Raw genomic sequence first — 17474 nt, forward strand, 5'->3', positions numbered from 1 at the left:
AAAAAATTATCTTCCTCTGGTTTTCCCAGCTCACAGCTCTGAAGGCCTACCTCCCCTGGCAGGGTCTGAAGGAAGAGGGCGGACGGATGCCTGTGCTTCCATCCCAGCTCCTGACCAGGGACGCCCTTCACCAGGAGCCCTAGTGGAGGGCTCGCTGTACTACGAAGAAACCCACGGTCCCCTTCTCACACTCTGCGTTGTAAAGCGGGAGCTGTTCCAGCGACAAATTCTTCATCTCTCAGTCTTTCTGGGAAGTACTTAACTTTTTGCAGATTTGGGGGTGGTCATAATGACCTTTTGTAAAACCAAGCTTCTTCAGCACGAAGCCGGGAGACTAAAACACACCTCTCTGTTTCCAAGAATCAAAAATGCTTCCAGGCAAGCATCGATTCCGTGGTATGTTTCGACACTTATAAGCAGATGTATACAACTCTGGGGCTGGTGGCTGCTCGGTGGAAGCCTCTTGGTAGAGGACTGTCCTCCCTATTTAGAGCTCCCCGGCCCCTGCTGGGGGTCTCAATGCCTGTAGTACACCCACTGCTGTGGTTTATGCACTGTAGCAACAACTGAATTCCAAGTGGGAGCCCTATTTTTTGTCTAACTTTTAAAAAAAAAATTTCCTTTTCCCAAAATTTAAAAAGCAGGAGGTTCTTAGAGAAATAGTAAAAATGTTTAGGGCCGTGATGTGCGGGGAGTTTTCATCTTGTTCAAAAGACCACTACTTATCCTGCCTCACTGTGCTCAAGTCTCAAGCAGCGGACCCAAGCAGGGAAATTCACTGGCGGTAGCCCCACTCCAACTAGGGAAGGGCGACTGCAACTGAAAATCAGCAGCCCTTCGGCTGAGGTAGCCTTAATCCAGAGCCGGGTCACTCCTTGGAGTATCTGTGCGCTTTATAAATCTCATATCATCTTCAGGATTTCCAGGGGTGGATCCAAATTAGGTTCCGTCAGTAGAAGTTTCGCACTTCCCCATCCCGCCTCCAAATCAGGTGCTGAACCTGTGAGTCCAGTAGGGCCGGACCCTGCCTATCTGCTCCATATGCCCGTTTGTCTTTTGAATCCACCTCTTTGTACGTCATCTGCATTCTGGTTCACTCGGAGATGAAAATGCTCTCTGTTGGGCAGCGCCTTAAATGGGAAAAAATAGGTGCAGGTACCTTTTAAAATGATCGAGGGGTGTGGCTAGGGGAGGGGCTAAGGGCAAGACATGAGACACGCCCATCGAGTATTCATTTTACATTGCCCTTGATGGTGGTCTCAAATTTCTCATATGTGCAGATTCCCTCTGCACGTGTGGCAAAAGACATTTATTGTAATTAACAGCTAATAGGATGCCATGACCCTCAGAAATATGTATGCAGGCCACTACATTTAGAGGGGACGGTTATGGTGTGCCAATGGGCACCGACTGGAACAGCAGCATTAACAAGGATTTCTATACCAGTTGCAACACATACCAAAAAAGTAAGACATTTATTTAAATAAACAAAACAGGTTAACTCGTTACACAAAAAAAGAAGGCGAAACGTAGTGATATGTTAACATTTCCTTGTTTTGTAATTGCAGCTTCTTACTGCCATCCTGTTATCTGCTTGTGTTAGGCCAATACTCATACAAGAGCGCACACACAGGAAGAAATAGACAGACATGCACACACAAGCAATCCACACATTTTATTTAAAATACCTCCTGCGAGTGTCCAGAACCTCTCCCTCTTTGTCTTGCTTTTCTCTCACACACAAACAGCACACACAAGCAGGCAAACACACACTCCCCAAACCTCCTATTACTATGATCTCTACATAAACACTTGCTAGATGCTTCCCTTCTCTATCCCTCCATAATCTTTTTCAATCCAACTAGCAGACTCACATGTCCGCCACTGAAATGAACACATATTTTTCCCGACACTAACCCACCACTGAACTTTTTGGGTTCCGGAGTAGCATACTACTCCCTGAAAAGTGCTGTGACGCCTTGGCAGGGGTAGTAAGCGCAATATAAATACCGATCACAATTACAACAAGCTCAGGTGGAATTAAAGCCATTTTACACTTACCTCCTGTAGCTTTGTTAATTGAGCGGTCAGCGGGCTGTCTCGATTCTAGTGCGTGCACAAATGCACGTGATAGTGTGAATGTGATTGGCCGTGCAGGGCCTGAAGGGACTGCCTGCCACACGCACCGGGTTGGTGAACACCTAGACATTATGCAAATGAGTCTGTACTGAATAGTCTAGCAGCGGCTCAGCACACGGCCACGAGGCGCTTTGGCAGTCAGAGTGTCCTACAGGCAGGTTCCACTCTCACAGCCTCGTACCCACCAGTACTAGCAGCCAATGAGCCTACCTTTCCTAAGTACCGGTACTCTCATTGGCAGTGGAGAAGTGTCAGTACTCACAGTAATAAAAATAAGAAGTGCCGGTACTCAGTACCTGTGAGTACCGGCCCATTTAAAGCACGTCTGTTGGGTCTTTCTTCTTTTCCTTATTTTATTCTGCAGTAACTGGGCCTGATTCAACCAGCCACGTTTGGCCATGAACATAATTGGATCCATTTTCAGATGTAAGCTTATGTCTGTGAGTAGTTAACAAAAGAATGCATGACCGGTGTTAAGTAGTTCTTGCTGCAGGTTCTGCTGTGAGTGCTGAGAAATGTGCAGTAGTAAGCCCCACTCACAAATGTGGGGGGAGGAGGGGTTCAATGCTTGATTTGCCTTGTCAAGTTGTAAGCACCCACAAACTTGTGAGTTTCTTGACCTCAACAAACTCCAATCTTACCCTTTTGTACCCCGGAAATATTTTAAATCAGTTTATTCTATAGCAAAGTTCTAGACAAAAAGCAAAGGTAGAATCAGTTCACCGACCTCAGGAGGGCGAGGACCCTCTTGAAGGTTTAAAAACACCCCCCACACCACACCGCCCCCGATGCTGCCGCGTCAACCAAAGAAACCTATCACATGGCTTGGTCAATGCGTTGATCTGCAAAACTGAACCAGTGGCGAAACGAAACTTGACGGGGCACCCCTGCAAAGTACATGGAGACCCCCACCCCCGGACCCAATCAGGAGCTTTCAGACCAGGGGCCTGCCACCCGTTAAGTGTGCCGGAGGGGGCCCCCTCACCGCGAGGGCTATAGGGGCTAATGTTACTCCACTGATTTGAACCTGTGTTGCCCCCATTCTGTTCCTTATCTTATTAGTTCCGGCTCACCCTCCTCTAACAACCCACCTCCCAACTCACACGGTGCCACCTTGTGCCACACAATATCGGCTCTGCTCACACGATGCCACCTTGTGCCACACAATATCGCCTCTGCTCACATGGTGCCACCTTGTGCCACACAATATCCGCTCTGCTCACACGGTGCCACCTTGTGCCACACAATATTGGCTCTGCTCACACGGTGCCACCTTGTGCCACACCATATCGCCTCTGCTAGCACGGTGCCACCTTGTGCCACACAATATCCGCTCTGCTCACATGGTCTCCCAGTGAAAAGCCAATGTCATATGGCAGCAGGAGAGACTAGCTAGAGACCTGTACACAGAGTAGGTTTCCAGCTCGCCTTTGGAGGCTATGAACAGCCATTAGAAGGTATGAAACTACCACAGGGCACCAGCAGCAGAACTCTGCAATTTATGTCTTCCTTGTTATAGGAGGGGTTTAAATTGTGGGAGGTGCAAAGTCCTTCTTAGGTAGCTCTCAGCATGAGCTCTCGCCGCCTCTAAGCCCATGCCTGTATTGTAAAATCTTTTTATAAGCTGGCAGGACTGCTGTACAACAAATAGTGGTACATAAAAGGTTCTTTTATAAAAAAAAAAAGAAATAGTAAATAACAGAGAGTGCAACCCACGAAAAGCCAGGTTGTGGATTTTTTAAAATCCTTTTAATGTTCTTAAAATTAGTTTCAAAGAGCAGGGTAGTGAGGCAGTGCACTTCCAAAGTGCCCACCTCGATCAGCTGCTTGTGATATCAGACGGAGGCGGCCCCACTTATCAAAGCCCTTCTAGTCTGGCCCACCCAGACAGAGCCCTCCTTACCATAAAGTTAGCCCCAGGATCCTGAACCCCTGCCACCTTCGCAAAGAAACCAATTGCTGTTACGCGCGCCCTGGCATAAGAAGCTGCCCTGCCCTGATTTCTCAATATCATTAAATATTCGCACAGCGTTCGCGCTGAAAAGAGAGACGAGCAGCTTGGGCTTGCTCGCCCCGCAAAATTCCTGTAATCCCTGAAATGCTGCTGGTAGGTTCGTCTCGTGTTGTTGCTCAAAGATGCTCCCACTAGCCCTGCTAATCCGGCACTCCAATCCTCCATAGAGAAGCTGGGAAAGCCGTCATCTGCTCGTCCGCCAGCGGATGGTATTTCCTGAAATCCTGCAACTTGAGGCGAGACAAAGCATCAGCAGCCTGATTATGAACACCTGGAATATGGGCGGCCCTGAACACCACATTCAATTTCAAACAGGCCAAAACCAGATGTTTCAGTAACCGCAACACATGCCTACAGGAAGCCCCTTGCCTATTAATGGCTTCCACCACTGCCATATTGTCAGACCAGAAGACCACAGTTTTGTTCCTGAAAAAGGGGGCCCAAATCTCCACCGCCACCACTATCGGGAACAGTTCCAGGAAAGCAATGTTTTTTGCCACCCCGTTCTCATGCCAAGCCAATGGCCAATCACCCCTACACCATTGGGTCCCCAAAATTGCCCCGAAACCAATGCTGCCTGCAGAGTCAGTAATTAATCCCAATTCAGAGCAAGACCGTGCCGGTTCCGGCCAGATTACCTTCCCATTGAAACCCTTCAGAAAATCCTGCCAAATCCTCAAGTCTTCCCTGACCTCAGCCCGTAATCTTACATGATGGTATTTCTGCGTGAGTCCCGTCATGGCTCGTGCAATGGACCGAGAGAATGGCCGGCCCATAGGAATAATTCGCAGTGCGAAATTCAACTGGCCCACCACCACCTGGAGTTGATGCAGCGTAACTTTAGGGCCTGCCAAGGCAGCGTCTATGGCCTGGGAAAAGGCTCTCACTTTGTCCAACGGCAGCCTGCACTCCCCTGCCACAGTATCTATCTCGATCCCTAGAAAGGACAGGCTAGTCACAGGTCCCACTGTCTTCCCCGGGGCCAAGGGCACTCCCATTTCGTCAAACAACGCTACTAGCTGGCCTAAAGCCTGCCCACAACATTCGTCCTCCGGGGGACCCATGATCAAGAAATCATCTAAGTAATGAATCACCTCCCTGTGTCCAGTTCTCTCCACAAACAACCACTGAAGCATTGTGCTGAACGTTTCAAAATACTTGCAAGACACAGCGCACCCCATAGGCATGCATTTGTCAAAGTAATAACTGTGGTTAACCTGAAAACCCAATAAGTGATAATCATCAGGATGAACCGGCAGGAGCCGAAACGCTGACTCCACATCAGTCTTTGCCAACAAAGCGTGCGGCCCCAGGCCGCGCAGCTTCTGTAAAGCTGCATCAAAAGAAGCATAAGTCACAGAGCACAATGCCGGATCAATGGCATCATTTACCGATGCCCCCTGCGGGGCCGATAAATTGTGGATCATTCTGAATTGCCCCGGCTCTTTTTTAGGAACCACCCCCAAGGGGGAGCACACAAACCCGGGCAAAGGAGGCACCCTAAAAGGACCCGCTACCCGCCCCAGAGCCACCTCCTTGCTAACTTTACTTGTCACCACCTCCGGGTGCATCTGTGCTGACATCAGATTCTTACAGTAGCCTACTGGTGGAACCCCTACTGCAGGAATGCGGAAACCCACTGAAAAACCCTCATACAACATTCTGGCTGCCTTCCTGTCAGGATACTGATTGAGCCAGAGCAACAGCCTCCCTACATTGACCGGCGTAGGCAACTCATTGTGCCGGTGGCGGTTTAGGCTCTCTCCCTTTTTCCTTGGATTTCTTAATACATTTGAACACGGGGTGGGAAGGGTGGCCACAGTAACCGCATGCATGCCTGAACTTGCATGTCCCTGGGGCCCAGTTGCAAGTTTTCCTATTGTACACCCAACATGTGCCTCTTTTCTCCCCAGGTCCTCCCTGGGATGTCCGAAAGGGCTGCCTCACGGGCAATTTGTTGACACTCTCTAGCCACACGTTCACCTCCGTCTGGTCCCACCCCATATCAGGATCCTCCACTTTCGCCCACCTAAAGTCCCTGTCGTAATCTAACCATGCCACACCCCCGTATGTCACCTGTACCTTTAGGATTTTATTCGCATAACAAATCAATGGAACTGCCAGTTCCGGCCTTTTCTCCAGTATTATGATGGAAAATACATTAAAGCCAAACTGCCAATTGGAAATGGTTTCCTCTACCTTGGGCTTCCTATCCCTAAAGGAACCCTCCTTCTTGTCCTTGTCCCCAACGCCTTCTTCCCTTCGCTTCGGTCTGATCAGGGAGAATATGTCCACAAATTCACCCTTCCAAATCTTGTCCTTCACATCCTGTGCCACATGGGCTGCCAAATTACCTCTCTTTGAAAGCACTGTTTCAACACCCCGTGGTACCTTTAGTTCATTGCCATCCCCCTTAGCTGAGCCCTCCCCTGCCTTACCTGCAGAGGGCAGCTCGATTACTGCATGCGCGGGGGCCGCTTGACCCACCGCTGGTCCCAGCGCATTCGCCGCTGTCTCTTGCGTCTTATTCAACAGCGCCACTTGTTTACCCAGCTCCGCCAGAACCGCCCCCCCTGCTTGTGTCGCCCATGGGGCAGTTGCTGTGTCGGTCGCTGCTGGTGCTCCAAGTTGTGCCAACAAAGTGGCCACCGTTGCCAAAATATTAGAGTGAGCAGCCTGGCCAGCTCCCACCGCTGTACTGGGCACCTGATCCCCCCCTACCTCAGCTTGTCTGACTGGTAGCACTGCTGGCGGAGAGACCTCCACCAGAACCTCTGGCACCGGCAGTACTGGGATACTCGCGGGTGGGGCCAAGGTCTTGAACGCGCCCCTAATTTCTGCCAAAATCAAACCAATATCATCCCTCGCTAACCCTGGTCCCTCTTGTGGGGTCACTATGGGTTCTGGAATTACCGGAGGAAGCATAGGTGGTGACATAGGTGCTAGTAATGGTACTACAGGGGCAGGAAGCACAGGTGTGGGCAAAGGAGGCACAGGAGCAAGGGGCATTGCTGGCGCAGGTTCTATCACCCGCTGTGGTACGGCCGGCTGACACTCCTGCCCCCCTGGAACAACCCCATCACCCCCTTTCGACTCTTTCCTCCTCTTGACGCTCTTTGCCTTCTTAACCAACGGCGGAAAGGCCGCTTTCGGCGGTACTATCGCCCTTCGCGGGCGTTCCGGCACCACCGGCTCTGTAACCCCCTCACTGTCAGACTCGGGAGCCTCCCCCCCCGCGTCCTCCTCACTGTCCTCATCCCTACTCAACTTCGCTAGCACCAATTTTAATAGCTGTGCTATCTCGGAATCCCCCCCTTTTCTCTTCTGATTCCTCTTGGGAGGCATCCTGCCCCGGCTGGATCAGGCGATTAGGTATCCTGGGCGGCCCCACAACACTCCCCCTTCTCCACACAGTCACACGCGTCCGGTTGCCTGACAAGCCCCCTTTCCACCGTGCTTTGACCGACTTGCCGCGAGACCTCTCCCAAATTACGGGGGATAAAACGAGACGCACCCAACAAGCAGTTTTCAACGTAGCAACGCTGCAATGAACGGATTCTGAATTCCTTTACCCCCACTGACCCCGCCTATGGGCGCTTAACTACAAAATGCAAGCACTGGCTCACGCAGGCACGCTATCTCTCTCTGCTGCGACAAATCGGATCGTACCCGAGCCCTCCCCGGCACCGATTGTGCGCTGCAACTGGATCTGTTTCCCGCTCAAACGCTCGCACCGATGCGGAACCACAACACCACGCCTGCGGACTACTCCCGGTCCCCGGTCCCGTGTAGGACGAAGGCAGCACACCACGCTACCCAATCCCCGACTAAACACTTGCTTTGCCCCCCGGAGAACCAACCCACACGCCTCGCCCGCAGCCCAGATGCTAGGGGAGCAGGACCCACCAACTCGCCCTGAGCCCCGTGGGAGCAGTACATAAAATTAACACTGCCGCCCGCAGAACCCCGGACGATGGACCCGAATCCTCACCCCTCCCAGCACCTTACCTGACCTTTTCACCGGACCCGACACCGAGCTCCGTCGCCACCTCGAGACCCCACCAGCATGCACCGAGTAGCACAACAACCGCGCAATCCGCAGTCCGCCGACCCGCCGACAAGATCCACGACCAACAGGAGGCCCCAACGATAGTCCACGCCACGAGATTCGGAGTCGTCGTCGTCTTCGCAGTAAGAGAGGATGAGTGGAGGCGAGAACCGGGCCTAAATAGCCCCTACGCCCCACCTCCACCCATCCTGACCGGAAGCGTGCGCTCGCCCAACGTCGCTTTGCCCCGGAAGAACAACCGCTGCCCGGCAGCCAATCGGCTGCTGGCCGAGCCACCGAGAAGGGGGGTGTGTCGCACGGGCGGGGGGAGCCGGGTCCTAAGGGCGCGCTTCCGGATGGTCGCGCTTGGCAAAGTCCGCGGTGTGCCAGGTACAATCAATTTCAGTGGACTGGCTTCCGGTCTGCGATATCAGAGTCCACCCAACTGCAACAGGACACGCAGCGGTTATACTTGGAAACAGACGCTGATGCTCTGAAACCAACTTCTCAGAAGTTTGAGCACTTGAGCTACTTTGGGGAAAATAAATCTTTACTTATTAAATAGTTGTACATACGTCTGGTGACAGCTCCAGTTACTTTAGAGGGCACATGAGTCAAGCTACACGTTTATTTCACATCAAAAGAAAGCAGCGAATGCGTTTTGAAGGACTGGTGCTGTTACCCTGGGCACGCCATCCGTTGCTACCTCTTCCACGACTATTTAATTTGAGCCCGTGCGTGCCGGAGCGCTGCACTCGTTTCTGCCCGCCGGGACAATGGAGTTATCCCGGGCCGTGGACAGCCATCCTGAAAAGCATGCCACTAGCTACCTGTCCTGTTCTGTTCCACTGCCCCCGCCCAGCCACGGGAATGAATGACGCAACACAAACTGTGACAAGAGGCTGACATCATCGCCACGGCGCTCCATGCAGGCCGCATCACAGTTTCGGTTCAAAGACAGGCTGCTGGCATTTCCAATCCGCCTCATGCCACCCCATGAACACAGCTATGAGTGCAAAGATTAATTGCTTAAACCAAGTCTACTGGTGGCACTGGGTTGCATGCTGGTCAACCTGAAAAACGATCTCACCGTGTGAGGAGGGGCTGGGCCTCGTGCTGAGAAGACCCTACAGGGCACTTTTGAACCCCACCCCAAGCTCCTCCCCCCGAAAATAAAACTTGCTGAGGCTGGTGCCAATGTCCTGGGGTGTTTTCACACTTAACATTGGCAGTTCAAAGCCTCAGAACACCAGCTGGAAAAACACTATTTACAGTGGTTTTCAGCTTGTTTTTCCTGCCACCGTGTGATATCGGCTCCTCACCTGGAGACCGTGTGATGGGAGCCGATATCGTGTGTCACACGGTGGCACCGTGTGAATTGGCAGGTATGGGGTTGCTCTGCGGCTTAGCTGGGGCTGGGCGGGAGTAGTTACACGCAGAGACTTTTAAGGTATGGGCAAAGTGAGCTCAGGCCCGGGACCCCAGCCTTTCAGGGGGCCCCTTCACAGAGCCAGCCTTTCTGCAGAGAGTCTTCCTTTGATGACCATAAGTAATTCATAAATAAATTGTTTTAAATACCGTTTTCCTTTAATTTAATTTTAATGTGGGTGATGTGTGAGAGTCTATTACATCAATTTTGCAGATAAATGCTGTGTTTTTGTTTCATGCAACATCCATGAAACGTTCTTTTATATCAAAATAGGACCTCACATATGACAAATGGGAGGGGGGGTCACAGACATTATTTGCAGTAATATTAGTGAGCTGCTGTTGTGTTAAATATTGAAAACACACGTCACTGTGCCTGAATATTTGATCTAAACACATTTAAAATTTCGACAAAAATGCCTGTGAGTGACCTGGTCAAAGAGGGCGTGAAAGAGCTGAAACTGGATCACAAATTCAAAGCTGTTCTGAGCCGGGCCCCCAAAATACGTTTGCCCTGAGCCCCAAAATCCTTAAGATGTTACTGGCTGCAGGCCCTGTGCAGTCTGCAGGCTGGGTACCTGCACAGGTGTCGCTCTAACAGGGTCTGTCCTGCTGATGTGTGGGCCATAGTGCTGGCTCCATGGTGCTCCAGCGGTTGGTGCACGCCCTGTACAAACACCATTGAACAGCACCAGGCTCTGCCTGGCCTGAAGAGAGCGTGGAGCTGCTGAGAGGACCAAGTCCTGGCCCACGGTGACGGAGGGGAACGGATCCGGCTCAGAGCCTGGAATGCACAGTGGACGGGCCGGTGAGCAGGTCTCTGTGATGGTTACATCCTCCATGTCTCGACCTCCAGGCCTATAGTTGTCCTGGGCTCAAGGTCTGGGCTATTTTTGAAGGTTCTAGAAGGGGGGTTTGATGCTGAGAAGGTCCGCTGATGAGTCGGTGGAGGTGGAACACCAGGCTGAGGGGGTGGATCTTAATCAATGTTCCTGTTTCTATCAATCTCCGCTTCGCTGGATTTGATGAGGACATCGAAACCAGCGGAGTCCAAGGTGATCTCCCTCAAACTCACTGGAGACCACCTATTTCTGGACACGAGCGAGCACACCAGCTACCGCAGGCAAGGACGGTCACCTGGGCATCACTGCTCAGCCCCTCCCGACTGTAATCTGCAGCTGACTGCTCGACCCCACAGAGAGCTGAGATCATCTCTGGCATTTAACATTTATTCTTGAAAAAGAAATTATTCAGAAAGATGACATGATGACTGCAAGGGCAACTGCAACACCGCGCCGCTAAGCATAGCAAAAGGCCCGCAGGTGGAGGCTCACACTGGGCAGACCGAAGAAGGTAATCCCTTACTGTGGGAGTGTTTGCAATTGTAATCATGGTAAATATGTCCAGTGAGTGCCAGTGCTCTTTTATGGAAATCACGCGAGCCGGGTCCAGGCCCTGCTGCGGTAGCGGTGGTGGACGCGGGTCACGGCCATAGTGGAAGAGCATGGTGGCCTCTGGGGAAACAGCCTGGGCACCGAAATGTAGTAGTAGTAGTACATATAATAGTCGCAATAATAATAACAATGATAAAAGTGGCATTATTAGTTGTATTATCTGTCTGGAATTTCCACCACTGGTGTTCCTCCTGCAGCTATCTCACCAGGGCTGCCACTGTACACTGTGGTATCCTCCTGAAAAAGGGGGCGGGGCGAGCGGCCATCACTACCAATGTCAACGAAGGCCACTAAAGAGCCCAATAATGGCTGCATCCACATGAGGCTCAAACATACCGCAAAAGCAGCCAGTCTGGCACAGCTAGTCTCGCCTGGTACATAACACCTCTGGGCATAAAACTACAACTAGGATGTGCCTCTTGGACGGGCACAGCACCACAATCGTGCAAAGCCAAGGCACGGTACACGATCCGCTACTTATCAAGCACACAGCCATTTTTATTCTCGGACACTCACCAACCGAGTTTGTCTCCTACAACTCTTTAAATGTGCCAGTATGGGGTTAATATCCCTTCCAGATTCACGGTTTCTTAGTGCCACCATTTTGTGGAGCTGCTGTGAGCCTTTCCTTATAGTTCTTATCTCCGGAGTTTTATAAATCACAAACTTGACCCGAAGGTATCAGAGCGCTTTACATGACCAAATGTTGCAGTAGAGACGAACACATTCATTTTGTGTTAGGCATGGGGAGATTAAGTGAATTGCCAAGAATCATAGGATGTTGAGCGTCCCTGCCGAGACTTAAACCTGATTCCCCAGCATCGATGTTGACCGCTCTAACCGTAAGGCCACATCCTCTCCCTTATTATGCTTTGCCTCTGAAAAATGATCTTTCTGGTTTTCTCCTTTTAAGGTCACTTTTGATTGTCCACAGAAGGGACAAGGGACACACAGTGCTTAATTTGAGCCAGTGGTTGCAGGTGGGGCCCACCGGCATTTATTTTGGTGTACTGCGCACGTTTTTCCTCAGCAGACTTTGACCCAGAGCAAGAAAGAGAAAATCCCAAAAAAGGAGGACGCAGGGATGAAAAAGAACAGACACACGTGAAATAAGGGGGCAGAGGGCGTCTAGTGGTGGAAGAAAGAGGAATGAGGTGGAATTAAGATTGCGCAGCCTTGGTATACATTCATCAGTGTGAGTCGCAGGCTTCTGAGAAAAACTTTCGGCACCATACTTATTATTTTACAAATTAAGCACTTGCTATATGGTGTACTTTAATTTTTTTTAAATAAATAAAAAACACCTGGTACATTCTGGTCAAGAGAGCACGCTTTATTGTCCCCGAGTCGAGCAGTCATTAGACCCATCCTAAGAGTGCGAACACTCACAGTGAAAGGGAAGACAATTCACCCTTCCGGCAATAGGCAGTGACGGCACAAAGACGCGAAGCGTCGCCACACAACAGCAAATCAAAACCAGCATTACAAGTGATTAATGCGACGTCGTTTATCATTTCTAAATGATCCCTTCCGCAGACAACAAACCCAAAAATGATGGATTACATAAGATCCCATTAAGTGTGATTAATTCTATCTTGTAGCAATTAATCAAGACAATTGGGGTCATCTTACCCATTAAAATGCCTTTGATTCATGTGGTTTCAAAAAAAATTTACATCATGAGGAGATCGTTTGCAAGAAAATTACAAACACACGTTGATTGCAAACTCTCCCTTCTTAGAGACGGGGCAGTAACGGACGCCAAAGTACAGGGCGTCCTTGCATTACGCCTCTGTCCCCACGTACACTCATGAAAATACGTATCCAGCTCGAATGGAACGGGGAACCTTCACCTACGCACGTGCTGCCCCTGATCTAGGGATATCCCTCTTTGAAGGCTGCACGAGCCGCAAAGCCGGAGAGATCACCCAACAATGCTCCTATTGGTCCTTCTGGAAAATTGGAAACATTGTGTCATTGCCATCATTTTGTAAACTGTGCACAAAAACGGAGAATCCATTACTTTACCAGAGGTTTTGCAGAATCAACAGATTTTCTCAGAGAAAATGTGCAAAATCACAAACCTGACGAATGAAATCCCTTGTCAAATTTACAAGATTCTTTGCTGCACTTTGAAAGGATTCCTGGAAAAGGGCCCTTTTCCCACTGCAGGTTTTGGTCCTCCAGGGGCCCAAGGACAATGAAGCCACTGGTAACGGAAATGACTGATCGCCTCTCTTTTTGCCCATATTAGTATTGCCCGCCATCGCCTCACTGCCAAGAATTCGCTAGGGAGGCCCTGGTATGTCAAAGCACCTCCGACCTTCATAAATGCACCTTGGTGCTCCTGTGGCTTGCCACCTGTCACAACCTTTAATGCAGCAAAAAGGGGGCGGGGCTAATGCTGATTTGCATGTGATTGCTTCCTGTCTGTAGCAGCACAGTGATCAAAAGCAATTTAATCTAATGTGATCAAGGGGTATTCTCTACAGCTGTCATCAATTCAAAACATTCCACCATTTTATGTTCTGATCAGTGAGTTGCCCTGCCCGTCAACAGTGTGTCCAGACCTCGGCCCATAACTCACTGACATATGAATCAAGCTGTACGAAACTGGCCAGGACCATCAAGGCCTAAATACGTCTCAGGTTTTCCCATTCAGAGGGGGCGTAACATGACAGTTCAATCTAGACTGCCCCTTTTGGGGTATTTGGATTTGGTAGGTCTCAGTCTGCGGTTGCATAGAGAGCAAAAAACAAGCGCACTAGAATTCAGCTATAAAAAACATCTTAGACACTCTCAACAACAAAAAGCATTGAGTTTGGTAAGGGGCAACGAAACACACAAATCTTATCAGACCAGGAGGGTAGTCATTTGGAAGCCTTTGCCAATTCCAGTGGTGCATAGCGAGGGGGTGGTTTAATTTCCCTAGATGAGAAGGATCCTCTTGCCAAATATGAAAGGAGGAGGGCCTCATTTAGTGGTTTGACATTGGCTGAAAGGAGGAGCCTGCAAGCCAAAGCGCATTCCCATTGGCCATCAACCCCTTCTTAGAGTGAAATAAAGGGCGCCTCTGCCGGATGGATGCACCATAGAGTAATCTGTATGCAACTGGGCCAGGACAAGGGAGTGTCATGGGACAGTGTTCTCTTCTGCACCAGGCAAGGTTTGCAAAGGGGAAGAGAGTGCGTAAACCCCAGTTGGAAGGCGTCCATCTTTAGTGTGAAAGGTCAGCAAAAGGGGATTCCTAACAGAGTCACTTTCCTGGCCAATGGTACTTTTTGAGTTAACTGCAAAGGTCATAAATGTATAAATTAATTTTAAGGAGAAAAGATAAAAGGATAAAGAAGATAAAACACGAGTATGTATTTTAAGCAAATGATGAAAATGACAAACACCGTAACAGCTCATGACAGGTTTGGGAACACATGTTTAAAATCCCTAAAATACATTCTTGTTGAAATCAATCGATAACCCTAATTATGGTACATTGCCTTTTGATTATGTTGCAGAATAATTTCACATCTTCTCCTTAAACTGCTATAAAACATTTTTCCATGAAGGGAAAGAAGATTTTTCTACAGTCTACAGTCTCTGTACATGAGAAATAGAAAAAAAGTGTTTTTAACAGCTAAAGAGGGTCAAGACAAACCTCTGTGTATCTGATGGAGCCCATCGCTTCCGACAGAGGATACTGAATTTACTGAAAGGCAGCACTTGACTCAGCACTCCGTTAACTCCTGATTGGCTATCTGAGCTGGGCCTTCGACCCATTTCTTCCATTTATAGGAGGAACTCTGTAATCGCCTTGGATGACTATCCCACATTGACTCCAAAGGTCCATTCAGTGGTCACTTCTTCGTTCCACCTCCTCAGACCTATCTGGCAGATTTTCCTTTCGATGACTCCCTCTGGAGCGCAAGCCACAGGAGCTCAGGCACTCTGTGGACTGGATTATGCCAATGGATTTTACCTTGGTGAACTAGAATACCTTCTTGACTTCACCTCGGTGAACTAGACTACCTTCTTGACTCTTGAGTTCACCTTGGTGAACTAGACTACCTTCTTGACTTCACCTTGGTGAACTAGACTACCTTCTTGACTTCACTAGACCGCCTTCTTGATTTCACCTTGGTGAACTAGACTACCTTCTTGACTTCACTAGACCGCCTTCTTGATTTCACTTCGGTGAACTTGACCACCTTCTTGACTTCACCTTGGGGAACTGGACTACCTTCTCGACTTCACCTGGGATAATCAAACTACCTTCTTGACTTCACCTTGGTGGGCTAGACTACCTTCTTGACTCTTGACTTCACCTTGGGGAACTAGACTACCTTCTCGACTTCACCTGGGATAATCAAACTACCTTCTTGACTAAACCACCAGAATTCTTAAGAGACTCCAGTAGGTTCGGAGCTCAGCTGCAATACTTCATCACCTCAAAAAATGGGACCACGTCTCTCCAGACCATCAACCCCTTCATCCAAGACCCTCTGCATGGAACATTTATTCCTTCACGGAATTAAACCATCATTCCCACAAGAAGAACTATGGTGGCATCAGCCTAGACACAGTCTTTGCTCAAAGACTTAAGACTGGTCCAGTTACAGAGGAACTTCCTTATTGGTTCAAAGTGCCAAATTGTGGAATTCATACCAGGAAAATATAAGACCCCCTCTCATTCCAAGAACTATACAAATATCTTGGTTCTCCTCTTTCTGCATTTGATGGTACATTGTCCGGCTCAACACATTTAACCTTTTCTTGTTGATTCTTGAGTCTTTATAAATGTGGCCAATTCTCTAATACTGAATAACCTAATTACCAACACTAAACTTGGCCTCATACCTCTCCGATGCCCATTTAATACTAATATACCCAGTGGTGGCCGCAACTTTACAAGGTGGCAAAGGAAGGTGGGGGGGGGTAGGGGGGGGGGGTGGGGTAGTAAATGAAAAAAAATGTACAAAAACACCTGTAGGCTGGCCTCCGCCTCGCAGTCCTCTTCGTCTACTCGATCGACTCCAGGAGCAGGAGCCAGGAAGCACGCAGGCTCCCAAACTCCCCTAGCCAATCATGATGCTGCCTTGCCGCAGCGTTGTGATTAGTCTGAGCACCTTGGTTTGGCGCTCAGCGAGGGAATAGGTGGCTGTGCATGTTCTCCACCTAGGCTGCGCAATACAGCCGGGGGAGAACATGCAAAGTGCGCATGACTGTTTGGCCGGCCCAAGATGGCCAGCCAAACCATCATGCGCACTTAGAGTGTGATTACCACTCCTCCCCATAGCCCCTGCTCTGACGAGCCCAGCCCCGCCCTACTCCTAAGCAGAAACGAAAAAATAAAAAGCTAATAACATTGCTTAATTATCGTTTTCTTTTTTCTTTTTAATCTGCTTACAAAGCAGTGGCCCGCCGCTCGGAGGAGCCACCGCTGAATATATTTTTCTGTAACACCTGCACGCAAGGCTGCAGTGCAAAGCCCTCTGTGATACAACAGGGGTGCATCTCTGTCCCTCCTTAATGACACCCAGATATTCCTGAAGAGGACACCATCCTTCTCTGGACCATACAGCAACCAATGCCACAAACGAGACAATAATACCCCAAGACCAGCATGGCGGGGCGCAGTGCTACACAGTTAAAGATAACAAAAGCAATTTGTTTTGAAGAGCATCCCGCCCGTCACGGGACCAAGCGGCATGACACGTGTAAACTTTTAGAAGATAATTAGAGTTTTTGGGGTCCCGAAACGGTATTGGGTGTCATCACCGGAGTGCGACCAGAGAAACAATAAGAGAGAGTCACATCCATAAATCAATAAGGACTGCACTTACGCAGGCAATGGGTACCCCGAAATTGTGGCATGGATCAGAATTTCCTGGAACAATCCTGAACTGCCTCTGATAACCCATCGCCGACAGATGCATGACGCGTTACCGACACCGCTTAACGACATGTTCCGATGTCATACTTCTGTTGCCACGAAGGTTCATGTCTTCCTCTGCAAAAAAAAAGCTGATCCCAGCAAAACGATTCCAATGGGGTATTTGAGCCCTTTTGAAAAGCATCCCTAGCAACGCTGCAGGCACACTTGACAACCAGATGTGTCATAAAGGGGGTGACGTCCAATAGGAGATTGAGACGGGTGGGACATTGAGCCAATAACGGCCGTTCTTCTCCAACACGGTGCTCGCCAGAGACAACCCGTCCTGAATAACCTGCCGCTCGCTGGCCCAATGCAAAGGCGGAGTGAGACACACTACCCACAAAGGCTCTAAAACACAGGTGGAGCAAACTGGAAGACAGTCATACAGGAACTGCCCGCCCTATGACTCTTACAGAAGGATCGAGTGATGCCCAGGTGGCAGCGTGTAAGAACTCCACAAGT

At 49.6% G+C, this 17474-nt stretch overlaps 1 protein-coding gene across 9 annotated transcripts in view; it reads right to left on the bottom strand.

Moving 5' to 3' along the window:
- THRB (thyroid hormone receptor beta) overlaps nt 1–17474 on the bottom strand; it is a 600087-nt gene that overhangs the window by 287199 nt on the left and 295414 nt on the right. The window contains exon 1 of one of the 9 annotated variants that reach the window (XM_085630515.1): nt 16921–17075. The exons of the other annotated variants lie outside the window; for them this stretch is intronic. Coding sequence (XP_085486641.1) covers nt 16921–17013 — 93 coding nt within the window. The 5' untranslated portion in view covers nt 17014–17075. Of the gene's footprint in view, nt 1–16920; nt 17076–17474 lie in introns of those variants that run through there. 9 annotated transcript variants of the gene reach the window in all.

Source organism: Triturus cristatus, chromosome 10 (assembly GCF_964204655.1).
Source record: "Triturus cristatus chromosome 10, aTriCri1.1, whole genome shotgun sequence".
In the NCBI taxonomy this organism is placed as follows: Eukaryota; Metazoa; Chordata; class Amphibia; order Caudata; family Salamandridae; genus Triturus; species Triturus cristatus.